Source organism: Salvelinus sp. IW2-2015, linkage group LG1 (assembly GCF_002910315.2).
Source record: "Salvelinus sp. IW2-2015 linkage group LG1, ASM291031v2, whole genome shotgun sequence".
Classification (NCBI taxonomy): domain Eukaryota; kingdom Metazoa; phylum Chordata; class Actinopteri; order Salmoniformes; family Salmonidae; genus Salvelinus; species Salvelinus sp. IW2-2015.
Window position 1 is genome coordinate 11,188,705 of NC_036838.1, and position 20,236 is coordinate 11,208,940.

The following is a 20,236-nucleotide window of genomic DNA, read 5'->3' on the forward strand; positions in this document are numbered from 1 at the left end:
GATGGAAAATGTGAACACGTGTGCAGATCCTGTTCTGACGGGAGAAGCGCAAATGTCTGCAGACTTGAACTGCACAAACAATTGGGAAGTGCCCGGGGAATTTTCTCCGGGTCAGAAATGTCCCAAAAATGTTATTGTCCTCAAAAGTAAAAATGACTATTTTTATGTTAATGAATGAGGAGGCGGAACACACCTCAATTCAAACTGTTCTTAGAAAATAAAAACTTGTTAGAAAATAATTTGAAATTGAAGTTGAAACAGCCTATAAATAAAAACTGGCTAAATTCCTTGGTTTGAGGGCAGCGCGAATTAAATGTACTGTTGCGTAACAATCACATTCTGGAATGGAGAGAACGTTCTGACATCACGTGGATAAAAAATCACGTGGGGCGACCGTTAGAGATATTTGGAACTGAAAGTTGGAACATGAACATGAAAGGGTTAAGAAGGAAAGAAATTCCACAAATTGAATTTTAACAAGATACACCTGTTAATTGAAATGCATTCCAYGTGACTACCTCATGAAGCTAGTTGAGAGAAGGCCAAGCGTGTGCAAAGCTGTCATCAAGGCAAAGGGTGGCTACTTTTAAGAATTTTAAATATAAAATATATTTTGATTTGTTTAACACTTTTTTGGTTACTACATGATTCCATATGTATTATTTCATTGTTTGGTGTTGTCACTATTATTCTACAACGTAGAAAATAGTAAAAATAAAGAAAAACCCTGGAATGAGTAGCTGTGTCCGAACTTTTGACTGGTACTATAAATATATATATTTATTTACTTAAGTACAAAATTGTTGCCTCCTGGGCCCAGGGGCTTCAGCCCCGGTAAGCCCCTGCATTATTCCAACCCTGCTGGTTCCACAGCCTTTTTTAGGTAAGATGCCCAAATACATTTGGGCGCTAAGTTGGTGCCAACTCATTTTTGAAGTTCAGGTAGGCCTAACACGTGGAACCAGTTACTTAATAGTAATTAGTTGAAACAACTAGACTGTTTTCTTCATTGTGTAGTTCTAAGTCTAATACTACCGTACTATTACATAGTAATAACAGAATAGTACTTGATCAATAGCCTATGGATTGCCTATAGAAATTAGGTGCTATTTGCATGTGAAAGTAGCCCGGCAGGTCACCTAGCTGTTAAGAGCATTGGGCCAGTAACCGAAAGGTCACTGGTTCGAAATTCCTGAGCTAACTAGGTAGGTCGGTTACGTAACTATAATTGCTCCTGTAAGTCAGAGCATCTGCTAAATMACTTAAATGTGAAGTGTCATGGGATACATTTGCTTCATTGTTTACCTTTTAATTAGGCCTAGTGGTCTACTCTTTGACGGTATGCACGTAGACTACAGACTGTGGCTCGTCTTCGGCGATACAGAAGCTTCTATCATATGTTTGCTTTTTACGCCTAACCGCCATAGCCAATCAACGACTATATTCAGAACAGAAGCATAGGTTGTCCAATGGAAGAAAATCTGCAATGTGAACAAAAGAGTGAAGGTGCACGCACAAGAAGGGGGCGTATTGGAGGATGGCATTACCGTCGATGCGCACAGCTGTCAAAATTCTAGTTCGCTTGGTCGACATTCTATTTTAGAGCCACGTGCATGCAACTTCCCGGACTGCTATTTGTGATTTATTTCTCAGGTGGTGAATTCATCTAACACCAAAAATTGTTGCTATTCATCAACAATGTCTCTCATTGAGGAATACGAGGAAGGGGAATACGAGAGAGCACCTAAGCGTCTCAAAACGATGGATGTGGAGGAGGGAGAGGATTTGGAGGAGGGGGAGGATTCAGATACAGCTTCCGCGGGGCTGCTAGGAGATGAGGAGGATGCTACGGGGACCGCCGGGGAAAACCGGGCCCTGTGGTCAACAAAAAAATATGGGTCTGAAAGAAAGGTGGGTGAAGACATAACATTGCCCTTTTTCTTATGTTCCTTAGATGGATGCTTGGCTTTGAAAAAGAAAGTGAGCATCATCAATGACCATATTCAAAGAAACAAGTCAGTGTTGTTTTCTATCTCTATCTCTGGGCAAGTGACAGTCTTCAATAAAGTTTTTTGACTTGGATTGACAGATCCAGCCGCAGTTCTGATCATCTTTAGGCTACTTGATTATTTAAGGACTGATTTCCAATAATGACAATTTAGTTTTGTGTCCAATATATCTAGCAATGTTCTTTAGAAAGCTTACAAAATAAAAATTAAAGATKAAAAATTGTCCATAGAAAGTGTGTGGAGCTGTGGAGCTCATATCTATCAGAACACAAGACTTGGGAGTTTTCAACCGAACGAAGCACGCTATTTAACTTCGTTACKCCGTAATTTGATTTTACATTAGTGTCCCCGACAGTCTGGCGGCTTGAAATCTATTTTGTCTTAATAATAATGAGACAAATAATACGCAGGCTACCATCGATTTAGAGACTGCCCCTTGGAGAAATTTATCCGTGGGTGTCTTAGCTTAACTAGATTTAGACAAACGCTATGAACTGGGGCTTAAAATATTMATTATAACATTTGGATGAATGTCACTGTGAAGAACCATATCCCATTTCTCACCCAAGGCTAACATTGTTTCACCAAAGAGGATGACAGAGATGCTCTGAAGTACGTACATTCACATTCACAGTCACAACATAATATTATCCTCATAAATATGTATTTACATGGTTATATACAAAACTATGAACACATATGTTTATCCACATGCTGAAATAGACTTCAAAACCCAAAGTATTCTATATCTAGATTTGTGGTCTAGGATCCTTTATGAGAAATACAGGAAGGTTAGCTTAGGATTCCAAATCACACATGCTGCATCGGGTCCATCTCCAGAGAGAGCTGTAAGAGAAATGTAACTATTTGAATACAGAGTGGTTATGGAGTCTGCCTGGTTGAGCACTGCTTATCTGGCCGTATTTGACATTTGCTGCTCCCTGTGTAGCCACAGACAGTGCTATCACTCGTCCAATCAACCGAAAACACACGCTCTTGTTCAATCTTTGGACCAGTACCTTTGTGGGCTGCCAAGACATCCAATGTGTCCCTCCTTGCATTTCTTAAAGACCCACAGTCTAAATAAATTAAACATTAATTTTAAACATTTTTGTCCTAGTCCTGGAGTAAAAAAGCATTCTCAATGGAGATTTTCAATTGAAAGCACTTTTTAGTCCAAGACTAGGCCTAATCTGTGTCTGAAAAACTGACCCAAATGTTCTCAATCTTGGATATTGGATATCCCTTCCCCAAACTGTTGCTGTAATAATTTGTGTTTTTAGTCAACCTAGTACCTCGTAAAATAAGAGTTAATAAAATAAAAGAGATTTTAGAATTTTTGTATTTCGCCCTGATGCCTCAAATTGGTAATTTAAGAAAGAGTTAAATCACGCTTGACGATGGTGACAGGTGTGCGGGATAATCAGCAGCCTGGTGACCTAGAGGCCGGAGAGAGAGTATACGTGACATTGACACATCACACACCTCCCCTGTGTTCAACGGTAGCACCGCTCCCCTTTTGATAGATTGTCCGTTAAAGGATTATCAATAAGAGTCAAATCAAGGGGAAACACTTTCCAACCATGGTATATATAACACATGACATCACACCCTCTCATGTGTTCAACAGTAGCATGTTGCTACGYTTACCTCCGCTCCTCTTAATAGCCTGCCTGTTAACGGATTATCACCATCACCCTCTGGTAACTGATTGTCTATCATTTTTTATTGGCACGAGGAAGGGGGAAGTGGAGACTTCCTATATGGTTTTATTCGCTACACTTTTTATTGGTATATCAATCTCCTACTTGGCTTCGCAACAATAGCTCCTCAGTTTGAGRAATGGCAGAGGCTGCATCCCAAATGTCAGGGCCCTGGTCAAAAGCAGTGCGCTATAATAAGGAATAGGGTGCCATTTGGAATGCTGCCAGACAGCGTCCCCTTTGTGAAAGTGATCCCCAGCCCTGACAAGCACATCAGAAGAGCCTAGGTGGGCGGCGGTAGGCCTTATCGGGGCTCAATAGAACATTAACATTTTTATTACGTGCCTAACAATGAGCCTCGTGGGTGTTTTTGATAGGGAGAGATAGATCGAGGTGCAGTTTGCATTCTTAATCGTATCCCATTGGCATATGCAAAGAGGGAATTACATTGTGGTCTCGTGGATGGTAGTAATGCCACTACTGGCGCGACGCTAGGCACTATCTCATAAAGCCAAGGGCCCTGGGTGATAAACATCTGGGTGCGCGGCAGAGCTTTGTTCAGATGCCGGGATGAATCTCCCAAATGGCAAAATATTCCCTATATAGTGCACTACTTTTGACCACAGACATATGGGCCCTGGTCAAAAGTAGTGAACTATTAGTGAATAGGGTGCCATTTGGGAGGCAGACACAGTCCCTCGTGGGGTTTCAGTGTATAACCGTTTGGCATTTTGTGGGCACAAAAGATGGCAATGTTTACATTTTGTGACACGGAATTAATCATTTCCACAGAATATAGCATGTTACAAACGGCGGCTCATACCAGTGAGACTAAAGCCTCAGCTTTGGGCTGCATGGAACCTGTTACCGGAGATAGGGCTGCGGCAGCTTAGCTAAGAAATTAGCTTCAGTGTGGATCTGGGTGGCACAGCTCTGGGAGAACTTTGACTGGGACTATATTCCAATATCCATACTAACTGTGGACATTAGATCGAACGCTGCAAACGTACATTTTCTCAATTCAAAACTTTGCTCTGCATATCCCCTTCCAAGGTACATGTGTAATTATTTTACTGTCAATTAGTTTGAGTGCCTTGCTTGTATTTATATTTCTGCTAAATGGTATTCTATTTTATTCTACATCGCATAAACGGATCTAGGACCAGGCTAGGTTACCAGTGTCTGGTCTACTTCCTACACTAGATTAGGGAATTTCCATGTAAAAAGTCCCATGAGCACTAACATGAGAAGTTCATAGGAGCACATCAAATTGGGTGTCAAAATGACATCTAAGAGTAAATACCTTTTGAGAAATGAAGGCATATATAAATGTCTCTACATTTTCCATCCTAAAAATGAGGAATAAGCAAAGGCTTTGATTTCTGGTCAAACAGATGGAAAAGGGATCTTAGAAAACATCCAGCAGAAACAGTCTTAAAGGGTATAAGAAATACATCAAAACACAATAATGCTGAWGTAAAGTCCCCTGCCAACTAATATCATTTATATTTAGTTTTGCCAAAATGATTTGCCATCTGTAAGTTTAAGAAATATTGCATAGTGTCTTGTCATTCTGTTACCAAAACACCACATATCTTTAAGATATTTTCACATTTCTCTCCCTCATGAGGAGGGAGGATAATGAAAGTTCACAGAAGTAACACGTACTGTAAAGGTAGACCTGCTAATTAGTTATAGTGTTTTTACGGATAACATTTGGTTGATGATTTATTGTGTGATTAAAGCGTGTTATTCTGTTACCAAATCAGTAACAGAATGACTGAAACGGAAATGGCTGCAATGAACGTTTATAGTAGTCACAAACCACAGTTGGGTTACCTTCTACTGTCCTCCCTTCCACTGGCATACTGMTATGTTCAGKTCATAACTGTTTTCTTTCTCCTTCTGTCTCATGGTCAAACCAAGAGTGTGAAAACAGTCTGAACACCACCTCCCTCTCTCTCTCCCTGTCTCTCAACTCTCTCCAGTTAATGTCACCACTTCCAGCTCTTATTGACACCTAGGGCTGAGAATTACCAGGGACCTCACAATACGATATRATGATGAGACTTAGGTGCCAATACGATATGTATTGCGGTTCTCACAATTCTATATGTTTTGCAATTCCATACTGTGATTTTATTGCGATGCGATGTTCCAAACATATTMCTCACCATATGTCTGCTGCGGAGGGACAAGAGAGAGCCATGAGAAAACAAGTTTTGATCAATCATGGAAGTAAAAGTGCTGAAAACAAATTGTCTCCCTGTTTAAAAAGAAGATGGAGAACAAGCTATGAAGGAAAAATACTGGAGTTMTTGTGCCGGTACAGCAAACTAGCGCAAAAATGATATTGCGATATTGTCAAAACGTTGCTATACGKTATATCGTCAAATAATATCCCTATATGTAACTGTATAYATCTTTCCCCCGTCACTACTGACACCTACCCATGAGCCCCCTCTCTTCCCATTTACTGTAGCCAGCCCTCTCACTCWCTGAGCACTGACCGACACCGGACATCCATGGACATTGAAAAGTAGTGAAAATATGGTCAGTCCAAATCTGAACCAATCATAGACATCTGTTTCACGTTTAAACAGCACTATACACTACAGTAGAGTATAGTATTGGTCAGTACAATAAAGTACAGTACTTTACTGTACAGTAGAGAATGGTTTAGTACAGTAGAGCACACAAGTAAAGTACAGTATAATTTACTGTATTGTACTGTACTTTACTGTACTGTACTAAACTAGCTTATAGTCTACTAAACTGTACTGTACTGAACTCCACTGTATTTTACTGTACTGAACTCCACTGTATTTTACTGTACTGTACTCTACTGTGTTGTACTGGGATGTCCAAACTTGTTAAACATAGACGTATATGATTGGCACAGATTTGGTACGTTTCGGACCAACCAAATGTGGTATTATTTGGCGTCTGAGCTCATTATAGTAATAGCTAGTGTGTAGAATAATATTGTAATAACATTGTTCTAGCTTTGTGCACCTATTCAGGATACACCACCATGCATCTCTGTATAGTACAGATCAGGGAGGGACCCATGATGTTACTCTGCTACCATCATTCTGTTACTGGGTGTTAATCCACTGCACCTACTGTAGTTCAATAACCAAAATAGATTTTGATCAGTCAACGTGTCATATCATATCTGACAATCCATTCTTTATGCAGACATCTTTGAATATTACTTTGGATTAGATACAGTGTTTGACAGAGTTGTTGGAAAACGTAATTCTGTTACTCTTCACAGTTTTTCGATTATATCTGTTTTTGTCAAAGGTTCTGTTGAAAGTCCGAGAGTTGTATGGTTTGTTTAACTTTGCAATCAATGGTTTTCGGTTTGGCATCCTTTTAAAGTGGAAAAGTCAGAGTATTGGCGTCTTTCTGTCGCCGTAGAATTGCCCATTTGTCAAAGATGAGCCGAACCCTCTGTCTCTGCCTCCTGACGTCCTGTCATTCTGAGGTAGACTGAAGTATACCAAACAGTCTTTGTCTTGGCCTGTACCTGTATAAAGTACGCTGGTTTTGCATTGAAAGTGATCCAATCCCATGTGTTGTCTCTGATAAAAATAAAATCTGAAATCGTATGCTTTCATCCTGTCATAAAGATGAGTGTCAGGGACAGGCAATCGGTCATCTAGTATTACGCAATAAAAAAAAAGAGAATCATTCAGAGAATTATGTTACGTTCAAGGAGCGATGTAAAGTTGTTGGAAACTAACAACCGACATTTGAGCTGAGATAAAGGAGTCTCCAAGGGGGGCTCCGCGTTTGACGAACCAGCAATCAACACTGTCAAGGTTAAAGAGCATGTCTGTGTGTTGCTAAGTGTCGTTCTGTTCTCTCAGTCTAGTATGCTTTGTTTTCCACATTCCACCACAAGGTAGTTACAACGCAAGCATCTGTTGACCTCTTAAGAAATACTATAACCTACGACAGATGCTGAAGATGGCAAAGATGGCTCATATTAAAGTGGTTGTGGCTCTTTTTTTCTTCTTCTTCTTTCCTTTTGACTTCCACGCACCCAGAGGAAGTGTTCAACTGATGCTATCTTTCTTAGCTTCGCTGTTTGTGCCTTCTTGCGCTCTGTCTCTCTCTCTCTCTCTGTCTCGCTCTCTGTCTGTCTCTCTCTGTCTCTCAGTCTCTCTCTCTTAAATTCATTGAGCTGTAGTGAGAAGGCTTAATGCTCCCAGGGTGGCGTTTGAAGTGAATCATTATCGTCAGTTTTTTTTTCTATCTCCTATTCTTCTTCTTCTTCTTCCTTGCCGACAGGCTCTTGGGCAGATTCCCACTGTGCTGATGTTATCAGGAGTCACTTAGGAGCTTWTGATTTAAACTCAGCTGAGGCCTGAGTGTAACGAAATTCTCCACCTTTCCCCATTCTCTTTCAGTCTCTCGAACTATCGTCTCTTCCCTTTTCCTCCAGTAGCTTAGCTGGCCCCATAAGTGTCAAGCAGTGAGGCAGTGAGGCAGTGAGGCAGTGAGGCAGCTATGCCCGCTGCGAATGCCTTTCTGTGAACACTGTCAATATCGGACAGTTTTCTATTTGATATCATTTTATATTGCTCCCAAATCAGTAGGGAAGATTAGGTTTGGCAGTCTAATCCCAGAACTGTTTGTGCTCTGTAGCTAACTCCTATCACTAGAAAAGCAGGGCCTCGAGGGACCCRGCTTTGAGCCAATGAGCGGTRATTTTGACTGCAACATTCAAGTATAAGCCTAATAGACACATTTCATATATGCTATCATATATGCTAGTTGGTTGTGTTTATGAAGGTATTTCGTAACATTAGGACAAATGAATACAAAAATTCAAAGAACACAATGGCATTTATTAGTTATTGTAGGCTGTCTGCTGCCGCATGCTCATTATGTGCAGTGTATGGAACAGGGGTTATTCTCTGAAAAAGTGACATTTTGAAATAGAGCTAATCTCTTCAATCTTGAGAGTTATTGTCAAAGGTCAGTGTTTTGGAAACTTCGGGAATCTGCTCTGTCTGATAATATCTAGAACATCAAAACATCTTACCTGCATGTGACTCTGCAAGAGGATTTGATGCTCTGCGGAACATACCTGCGTTAAATAGACTTATTTATGAAAAGTCGAGGAAGGTGGGGGGAGGATGGCTTTAAAAAGAGAGATTTCAATTTGAATTGAATATGCGGTCAACCTTTCAGGCTCTGTGTTTCTAGTGCTATGGCCGTTAGCATGACAGCGCAAAGAGATATGGGACCATGCTAGAGCTGTAATGCCACAGAAGTACACATTTTGAAACCTAGTCCGTAAAGATGGCCGTGACGTTGAGATCGCCTAAAGCTATTGTACCTAAAACAGGAAAACAGTACAACTGTCCAATTGAAGAGTGTAACAAGAACTGAGAGGCTAGTGCTGTGAAGTGTATTCCKATCGGAAATCACTGTGCAAACAATTGAAAAGGCAAACATTAACAGATGACTGTAGTAGAAGGAGAGAGGGATAGGATTTTTGCCGGTGGCTTTGTTGGCTTTCCTCTTCATTACCAGGATAAGGCTCTCTGTCCAACTCTCTGTCCAACTCGCCTTCTCTTTTGCAGAGTCAGTTCCCCCCTTCCAAGACTGACATGACGATGTTCTAGGAAATACTGGTTAAGATCTCTGATGACGGTCGTGAGGCTGAAATGTCGGCATTCAATAAATAAGTGATACTCTGCAAGCGCAGTGAGAGAGAGCTTCTTTTCTTTGAACTGTTATTCAKCATTTCCTAGTCTACACACCTACAAAGCAATGCCTAGATGTAAAATTGCAGTGCATTTCACGTATAGGAAATTTTGTTTCCTAATTTGTGTTCATTATATAACAAACTTTTTTTGGGGGGTTGCTGTTGCCAATGACCATTTTCTACGGTGCCAGTCCAAACAAAGCAACATGGATTATCTCTTGAGGCAATACTGGTACCCCAGAATTTTTTTAAACAGCAATTCAATGGCAATATTAGCAAGGGCTGATATGATATAGGTGGTGTGGTTGTGGCCTTGCCAGTGGCCACCATCTTCTTCAAAACTCCCTTTATAAGCATACAGCGACTGGTCTGGCAACTCTCTCAATGCAAATCAAATTTTATTTGTCACCTGTTTCGTAAAACAACAAGTGTAACTAACAGTGAAATGCTTACTTACGGGCCCTTCCGAACAATGAAGAGAGAAATAAAAAAGAGAAATAATAGAAAAGTAAAAACACGTATTAATAAAAGTAAAAATAAATACACAATGAGTAACGATAACTTGGCTACATTCATTGGGTACCAGCATGACTTCAAGGCTGTGCAGCTGAACTTTGGATGCTCGTCATTGSACTGCAACCAGCCAGGGACCGGGCAGCGCAGCTCCATATTAACTCTGCTGCCCTGTCTGTCTTTATTAAAGTTTAATTTTGAGACTCCAGTGGGGGTTCGGCGCAGGAGGGAAGGGGATGGAGGTGGGGGAGTAGAATCACAGGCGCTTTATCTCCGCAACTCTGTGATCTCAGCATCGTCTTCAGAGGGAGAGCTTGAAAGCAGCAGTTCGCCCCCTTGCAAAAGGAGAGTTCTGAAGGCAGGCGGGCTGGCGGCGGCAGCTCCCGACATGCCCTACTTAGCTGGCACATCGCACTGCGGGCCGTTATTTCTCCCAATTCTTTCTGACATCAGAGATACTGGCGGAGAGGCGTTCCTTAGTATTCCTTGGCTTTTGCGAGTCAGTGTCTTATGTAATCCGGCGCTGGAATTAATGCTGATCCCGACATTTTTTTGTTGTTGTGTGGTTTATTGAAGTATATGTAAATGAGGCCTGTGCCCTCGCCTATTAATGCTTCTCCAAAGCTAACGTCAGGTGGAAGCCTAGAGACGAAATGTTGGTTTTTCTGCACCATTTATGTTGTTTTTAGTGTTGTTAACCATGGTAAACGTCACGCAGAGATAGGCACACTTACTGAAACAGGTTGTGTTGAGGGCGTGCTCGAAGCAGAGACACATTTACGACTAATTTACATTTTGAGGAGGCTTTATTTACATATAGTAGCTGTTGGCATTTTGTCAATACGACTTAGCATTTTTCAACACAAGAACACCAAACAGACGAGATGAGGATATTACATATGTTGTTATTGCTGCTGATTTATTTATACATTTTCATTATCTTCTTTGATTTCCTGTTTGGGGAAAGTACTGCATTCATATTGTATGTGTAGAAGGAGATTCAGTGCCATTAGTAAGATGAAGTAAGATACACCTGGAGAAAGCTGTAGCACATCAGAGACAGACTGGCCATAGGGCAATTTTTTTGCCCAGTTGGCATGTCTAAATTGGGGGGTTTGTGCAAAATGATCATTATTTGGCTAATAACGGGGGCTTGGAGGGAAAAAAATGTCCTGGTGTGTTAGAAATGCTGGGCTGATTTCTGGTCCCAGTCTTTCCCCGCACTAGATTCTACATTAAAGCGGCAAGCAGCAGTTGAAACAATAACAAAGCATATTCCCCGCCCCTGTTTTGGTAAAAAGCTGAGGGATGGGGGAAGAGAAATGTAACCACTCATCAATGCATAGACAGAGCTATGGATGCAAGGACTGACCATCCATGATATCAAAATGATTCCCCCTCACACCGCCAACTTCTAGTAGAGCCTCGACATTGTAGTCAGTTATAGAAATGAGGAAAAGACCTTATGGCATTTGGACTATTGGAGACAATGAGCGAGATTCAGTCCAAAAATAATAAGAATTCAGTACAAGGGTATATTGGCACTCGGCTAAATCCTGCTGGTCTGTCAGCATGATGAACAAGCCGGTGGCCTTCTCGAGATCCCTCAACCAGGTGTGACTTTGGWAGTAGTGGCAACATGCCGTGATGTAACCCACTGTGAGATCGTATGACCGAGCCCTTCACTCTCACCATCACTCTCAAACGCGTTTACTTATTTGTTTTCTTAAAAAAAAAAAAATGTTTTACTGGACAGAGATAGTGAAGAGAGACAGGAAAGTATGGGTGCGGTGCAAACTAAATTCAAACGCCAACACCTGCATACATACTGTATGTCATATCTTAATTTGATCCGTTTCTCACAGCAGGAATGTATGRACTCACTATTGTAAGTCGTTCTGCATAAGAGTGTCTGCTAAATGACTAAAATGTAAATGTAGGAAAATAATCCTGCAGTAACAGGAAATGTGAATTATTATGTGGATTATAATTAATGGTCATTTTGGTAGGGGTTGATACATTTTTCCATTTTAAAGTGGAAATCACAAACTTCAGAAGCCTTTTTAAACCTCTAATACAAGTTCGCATTTCCTGCCGTGCAGGAAAATTCTCTGCAACAACAGAGTGATCAAATTAATCTGTACATTAGGTGCACCTGTACACGTGCTCTGAAGCCGACAGCAACAGTAACTGCTAGACCAATGTAACGGATGTGAAATGGCTAGCTAGTTAGCGGGTACGCGCTAGTAGCGTTTCAATCAGTTACGTCACTTGCTCTGAAACCTAATTAGTAGTGTTGCCCCTTGCTCTGTAAGGGCCGCGGCTTTTGTGGAGCGATGGGTAACGACGCTTCGTGGGTGTCAGTTGTTGATGTGTGCAGAGGGTCCCTGGTTCGCGCCCGTGTCGGGGCGAGGGGACGGTCTAAAGTTATACTGTTACACCAATCCAGGCCGCTGTCTTTACTGTTTCTGTCAGCCTCAAAACATCATCAAAGTCTGCCAATCAATAATCAAGGAAATGCTTAGCATTTATTGTCGCTTTTCAGCTTGAAATGCAACCAGGCTACATAACGGCACGTAAGTCTGCTAAATGACTTAAATGTAAATGTAAAAATGAATGATGGCCTAAACTGAGTAAAAGACGGACACACCTCACTGGCCCTTCTGAAACATATGGAACATTAGTTTATTTTGAATAGCTGCGTTTCAAATGGCTGTTTCAGTATGGTTCCAACCGGGGTCTCTCACGTGTCATAAGACTGCTAGCTCGCTGAGCCATAGCCGAGGCTGGTCATTATCTCGGGAAGTTAACCCAAATCCTCAGGCCTCTGGCAAGGTTAGTCATCTCATGAGAATGGTTTCACCTCATTACACGTTCACTCATCTGGTAGTAAAGGTCCTCCTCACCTTTTCCTGTGTGTTTTAGACAGCGTCCGATGAGAATGACAATCGTTTTGTTATCTCTTCGTGTGATTAGGGTGATTATGCGTTTGAGTGATTAAAAATAAACTTGTCTGATATGTAAAGATATGAGAATGAATATCCCACCACATCTGTTGACAAGTTTGGCCCTTTTTTTTTACGTTGGCATAATTATAGGACATTTGCATTTCAGACAGACCTGCATGCCAATGATGTTACCCAAATTAAAATTGGATGAGAATCTTTTTTCTTCTGCGATAATTAGAAGTCAAAGGCACATTCCAATGTTGAGCCACTGAGGCATATGGCTAGTGGGTGTGTGTGTGTGTGTGTGTGTGTGTGTGTGTGTGTGTGTGTGTGTGTGTGTGTGTGTGTGTGTGTGTGTGTGTGTGTGTGTGTGTGTGTGTGGTGTGTGTGTGTGTGTGTGGTGTGGTTTGTTTTGTGTGTTGGGTGTGGTGTGTGTGTGTGTGTGTGTGTGTGTGTGTGTGTGTGTGTGTGTGTGTGTGTGTGTGTGTGTGTGTGTGTGTGTGGTGTTAGGATGTATGTGAAGCATGTTCTCTCTAATACGAAGTAGTTATTAACCTCACATTCAAAAGATATGCTGATCAGTGGGGACATTATTTAACCTCAAGGTTGAAGGGGAATTTCTCAAAGGAGCTCTGGGATGCATTAACTCTGCATACATTGTAATCAACGAGAGGAAAAGCAATATGGTGGTAGCTGCACTGCCGTTTGAATTAAACAAATAGAAAAATGATCATATTCAAACAGCAATGGGAGTGGGTGTAGGGATATTTTCCATCCATGCAACTGGAATCTTTACACAGAAAAAAATCAAGAAACCATAAAGCATCTCGGATCTTGGATCAGGTGCCCCCCGCCCATATAACCGTATCGTGATCTAAAAGGCAAAACTGATCCTATATTAACACTCCCCGACCCTCTCCGAGGAGGTCTCAGGGGGAGTGGGATATGTCAAAAACATCACACCTGTACAGGTTACCCACTTGTACATATAGTGAAACAAGACTATATACAGTAAGCACCCCCAAATTATGATTATTATTACTATCATACAGGCCCTGGTCCATCAGATATGATCTATGAACAGTTATCATGTTTTTCAAGCAATTTTCTGTCAAAGGTTGATGATCAATTTCATGGTGAATATGGGGACTATCACAGATAACGACCTTGAATGATTTTCAAAAATACACACATTGATTGCAATGCACCGTGCGCATCGCAGTCTCTTTAAAGCCTAGTTTTTCACATGCCAAAAACACATGATCATCAATAACAGTTTCATTGTGCACGCAACAACACAGAAACAATCCAAAAGCCTGCAGCCTTGTGAAAATAGGCTTCCCCTTTGAAGTGAAAATAAAAAGCAAGCTTCGGCGCGCACAACGTTAAAACAATATAGAGAAAGAGATGAGGGGGAAACAAGTCTGTGAAGATCATCAAAGCGGTGGAAAATTCCTCCCGAATGTCAATGTGCAATTTTAAAAGTAGGGCATAGAATCCAATCATATCCATATTAATAACCTCTGTGGCTGCATGGGTGAGAAGGAAAGGAGAGAGAAGGTGTACATCTCCAATGGCATCCTATTCTCTGCATTACTTTTGACCAGGGCCCATAGGCAGAAAGGGCACGGGCAGCTGGACGATGGGGATATTTTATGCCTTCCTCTCGTCGTTTGATGATGGTAATCACCCAGTTTCTGTTCTTTTATTTATTTTATTTTACCAGGTTAGTCTCAATATAATTCAAAATCTATTTTACAAGAGAGACCTGGCCGAAATAGTAGCACACAAAGTTTCCGACACTTTTACAACATAAAAAACAAAGCACTACAGTTTAAAAGCATACATTTACACATTGAGCAGCAAGATGGTTTGGGGAGGTGTGGAGCAACTAGGGTTCAGATTATCGACAGCTCCCCACTTCATTCTCCATCCTAGTATTTATCTTACCTTTAAACTCATTTTAAGGGATGAGCTCCTGTAATTTCAGGGCCCTTTGAAGCTCATTCCAAGCGGAAGGAGCTGCTAACTGGAACTGTACCGGCCTAAGGCACAGTCAACAAAACACTGTCATATGAGCACAGGCGATAGTTGTCATTTGTCTGCTGGACAATGTAGGTACACAGGTCAAATGGGAGCTGTCTCAGTATGGCCTTATTAATTAATGAAACCTTAGTTAGTCTGGCCTTCCTTAGTCTCCGAAGAGCTAAGGAAGGCCAGCCCACTCTCATATAGAGGAAACGTTATAATTATAAGTTATAATAAGTTATAATTTATTGGATGGCACACTACCTTCGAGTGGGCAAAAGTCCAGAGTCCCGCTGGGGTTAGGTTGTCATTGCGCTAATGCTAGTTAGCATTGGCTCGTGAAAATACCTCTAACTTCCTTTATACTGGCCGCAGAGACATAAAAATGGTATCCACGGGTTTATCTGACTCTGGGGAGTAGATAAAGAGCTTCATTGCCAAAATCCTGAACTATCCCTTTAAGGCGCTGTGTGTGTGTATGGGTGCGTGTGTGTCTAGTACACTGCAGGGTCGTGTGCTGTCCCAATTGCCCTCCAGATGATTGTTTGAGAGAATAGCCATCTATTTAATGAAGAAGGATACAAAAATAGCCTCCAGCATCAACTCAAAGGGCATTAAGGATAGGGATCATACTATAGCCCTTTCTTGTGTTGTGTTTGTGTCTGCTGTGGCCTTAGACTGATGACGCTAACACTGTTTGAACATTGTCGATTACCGTGGCTGCGGAGGGGAGTCGACATTGGCCAATGCAATGCAGTATTTTTCTGACAGCTGGCTTCGAAGGCGTCCCTAAGTGATGTATTGTGCAGGATATTGCTTGCTATGCCCATACTCTGCAGTTCTGGGTTGAGGAGTTGAAAAGATTGGTCCGTGTGTTTGTGTGGGTGTGGATGTGTGTGCGTGTGTCTGAGAGGCACACACACACACCAAAATTGATGACAAATAGACGAGTGGAGATCTCCTCTCCTGTGTTCAAGGACTTTGGGAAATTATCTACTTACATTTTTTGGGGAAGTGCCTTTAATTGAACCAAATGAACAATGGTCCATCTTTTCGCATAGGAAAGACTTGAAGCAAACCTCTGTTCTGTATACCCATCCTCAGTTTGTATATTTCATGAAGAAGTTTTAATGGAAGGATATTGTGATTCTGGAAGTCATATTGTCCCAGAGTGCCTGAAACACTAGTGTCCACGTTTTCCCTTTAGCTGAAAAAACACAGGTAGGCACCTGGAGAGAACAAAAGCTTCAAAATGCCATCTTGTCTCACCTTCTGGCCTCTGGAATTCTGCCTGAAATACTAATTTGTTCAAAGCAGGAAAGATGGTTGGGTTCAATATCCTGTGTATGGTGCAGACCTGGGTTCAAATACTATTTGAAATCCTTTTAAATACTTAATCTGTGCTTGATTGAAACCACGCCCATCTGGCAATCCAGGCAGGCTAGAGGAAACGCTTGAGATATTTGAGTAGATATAATAATATTGGAACCCAGGTCTGGTGGTGTGAGCTAGGCTCTCTTTATCTGCCTCGTCTTGCCTTGTCCATCAAATAAAATACAATTTTGTATTTGTCACAACCAACAATGCAGTTCAAGAAATAGAGTTGAGAAAATATTACTAAATAAACTCAAGTTTWAAAAAAGTCACACAATAAAATGAGATAACAATAACGAGTCTATGTACAGGGGGTACCGGTACAGAGTCAGTGTGCGGGGGTACAGGTTAGTCGAGGTAGTTTGTACATGTAGGTAGGGGTAAAGTGACTATGCATAGACAATAAACAGCGAGTAGCAGCAGTGTAAAAACAAAGGGGGAGGGGGGTCAATGTAAATAGTCCGGGTGGCCGTTTGATTAATTGTTCTGCAGTCTTATAGCTTGGGGTAAAAGCTGTTAGGGAGCCTTTTAGACCTAGACTTGGCGCTCTGGTACCGCTTGCCATGCGGTAGCAGAGAGAACAGTCTATAACTTGGGTGACTGGAGTCTTTGACCATTGTTTGGGCCTTCCTCTGATACCGCCTAGTATATACTGTAGGTCCTGGATGGCAGGAAGCTTGGCCCCAGTGAAGTATTGGGCCGTACGCACTACCCTCTGTAGCGCCTTACGGTCGGATGCCGAGCAGTTGCCATACAAGGCCCTGATGCACCAGTCAGGATGCTCTCGATGGTTCAGCTGAACTAATGTGACATGGGGGTATCAGAGAAGAAGGGGGTTGAGGGGGTTTGTTGCATGAGGAAACAATATAAAATATTTAACCAGGATTGTTCTAACAGAAATGGGGCCCTTCCGAACCCAYGTGGCGAGCAGAATAATTGAATATGACGGGGGCATTTAATTTGTCCGCTAAACCGCATGCTGGATTGGAGAACGATCCAGAACCATTTTTTATTTTATGTGATTAAAGTGTGTCAAACTTTTGGCATATGGGGACTTCATGGCGTAATTTTCTTGTTGTAAACTGGTTTTCTGGTTGAGGAGACATCATATAACCATATTACAACCAATTACTACAACTACAACAGATTATAAGAACTGCTACTACGTAATGGTATCTACGTTTAGGAACCAATTCATGTTGTATCTTTGTTATATACGTATATGACTCTCTATATAATCTTCAAATTCAGTTTCAAATGTGGTTATGCAGTCTCTACTACCCGCCTGCCAGGTTTGCTCAATAAAACAATGTTAATTGTTCATGACCAAAATATATKAATTCAAATGTGGTTCCATGCAGTAGAAGAGGAGTCTTGTTTTCATATCATCCCCAGAAAAGTAATCGCTTTTGACAAAAGAAAGCCCAAGATATTTCACACTACTTGCACCTCCTGATTTTCTTCCATTCTATCCGACAGCCTGAAGGGATTCTTCATCTGACATTTCTATTTACACACTATTCCCTATATAGCACACTACATTTGACTAGAGCCCTATGAGCCCCTGGTTAACAYTAGTGCAATATYTAGGGAATAGTGTGCCATTTGGGACGCAACCTGAYACATTATCAGAATGGTTAAATTAATGACGACTCTCGAAAAACCGCACTAAAACAAATGTTCCCTCGTCAGATTGTTTGTTCTGTGGAACCCTGGCTGTTGGCGAGATAAATTATGCATTACTTCTGCCTTGTTAGCCCTGTTTGTGCAGCGTTTGACCTGGCAAATGTTTACCGCTCTCATTTAGCGGTAGCAGACAAGGCCAGGTTTAATGAGAACATTCTGGAAGAGAAGGAGGAAGAAAAAATAAATGAGAGAAGAGGAACTTGGTTTAGTTAATGGCCCTCGCTCGGCAAAACCAAAATGCCTGTTAGTTGCAAATCAACGGGTGCCTAGAAACTAAGTAGCAAGCCAGGGATGATGAATATGTATGTTAAAATTGTAATTATACATACATCCGTCCTTGATCGCAAATGTCACTGAAAGGGATGTGTCAAAGCTTGTCACCCCCTCACCCCTCATTCCTCCAAAAAAAGCGGAGATCCTGTTGCTATGGAGATGGAGAAAAGGGCAAGGGAGGGGAGCGGGGGGTGGTACAAAATGCCCTTTGCCGCGGCTATGAGATAGCTGTTCTCCTGTCATATCCACTCTGTTCTGTCTGATGGTGGTGGTAGTGTGTGTGCATGCGCGCGCGTGTGTGCGTGTGCGCGAGGGGTAGAAACATGGTCGTCTCGCCTGGCACGGACGATAAAACCCCCGAGCCCCTACTAACGTCATGTGAAACAAACTGCCACAATGATTAATGCCACAGGCTTTACGGTTGTCAGGATGTTTCACTGATGACCTACAGCTAGCATCTCCCTCTGCTCTACTCTGCTGCTCTGGTCCCAAAGGCTAAGTGCGAGTGAGCTAGCTAGCAATGACAACAAAAAGAACCTGCTCTCAATTTAATTCTAACTTTGTGTGGGGAACTGCTTTAAGACAGTTAATGCGGCATAAAAGGCCATGTTCCAACTTCCAACRCAACCCTTTGGTCTGAGTAAATTCGGTTGGGGACGCCCAACCTGAACGGAAAGTGATGCGTGAAGAGACTGTCTGGCCCGAATGGTGACTGACTCAGCAGAAAACCACATCCAGCCAGTGACAGGAGAGGTCATGCTTCAGCAGGCAGGGCATTGCGGTGAGCATAGAGCCAGAGCGAAGAATCAATGCTGTAAGGTTTTCCATGCATTTGGGCTGSCGAGCTGTGCAGTTAGAGAAAGTATAGTTTAAGAAAGTATTGGATATTTGTAGCTCGAAGTTGATAATCTGTTGGTTTCTAGATTGGTTCCTCTCTAATGAAATCTCTACCGTAGATTTTATGGTGTAGACCAGTGGTTCCCAAACGTTTTGTAGTCCCGTACCCCTTCAAACATTCAACCTCCAGCTGCGTACCCCCTCTAGCACCAGGGTCAGCGCACTCTCAAATGCTGTTTTTTGCCATCATTGTAAGCTTGCCACGCACACACTATACAATACATGTATTAAACATAAGCATGAGTTTTTGTCACAACCCGGCTCATGGGAAGTGGCAAAGAGCTCTTATTGGACCAGGGAACAAATAATAAGAATCAATAATGTTTCTCTTTATTTAGCCATCTTACATATAAAACCTTATTTTTTKATCAAAAATTGTGAATAACTCACCACAGGTTAATGAGAAGGGTGTGCTTGAAAGGATGCACATACCTCTGCAATGTTGGGTTGTATTGGAGAGAGTCTGTCTTAAATAATTTTCCACACACAGTCTGTGGCTGTATTTAGTTTTCATGCTAGTGTGGGCTGACAATCCACTCTCACATAGGTACGTGGTTGCAAAGGGCATCAGTGTTTTAACAGCGCGATTTGCCAAGGCAGGATACTCTGAGCGCAGCCCAATCCAGAAATCTGGCAGTGGCTTCTGATTAAATTACATTTTCACAGGGCCGCTTGTTGCAATTTCGATGAGGCTCTCTTGTTCAGATATCGGTAAGTGGACTGGAGGCAGGGCATGAAAGGGATAACAAATCCAGCTGTTTGTGTTGTCCGTTTCGGGAAAGTACCTGCATAATTGCACACCCAGCTCGCTCAGATGCTTCGCTGTATCAGATTTGACATTGTCTGTAAACTTGCGTTAATTTGCACACAAAAAAACATACAATGATGGAAAGACCTGTGTGTTGTCCTTCTTAATCATAGCCTCAATTGTGTCCATTACATTGAATATAGTTGCGGAGAGTCACTGAAATCCTAGATTCAGATCATTCAGGCGAGAAAAAACACCCAGTTTTTCTAATTGGCGTGTTTAGTTTCTAAATGTCTGTGCAAGAGTGACGGTTTCATTGAGCTGTGAGA

General features: G+C 41.8%; 1 protein-coding gene across 1 annotated transcript in view; it reads left to right on the forward strand.

Annotated features, from left to right (window-relative positions):
• The first annotated feature begins 1,551 nt into the window (after positions 1 to 1,551).
• The window catches only part of LOC111961192 (heterogeneous nuclear ribonucleoprotein L-like), a 54,052-nt gene continuing 35,367 nt past the window's right edge, over positions 1,552 to 20,236 (forward strand). Inside the window, exon 1 of the mRNA XM_070437422.1 lies at positions 1,552 to 1,911. Coding sequence (XP_070293523.1) covers positions 1,699 to 1,911 — 213 coding nt within the window. The 5' untranslated portion in view covers positions 1,552 to 1,698. The remainder of the gene's footprint in view (positions 1,912 to 20,236) is intronic.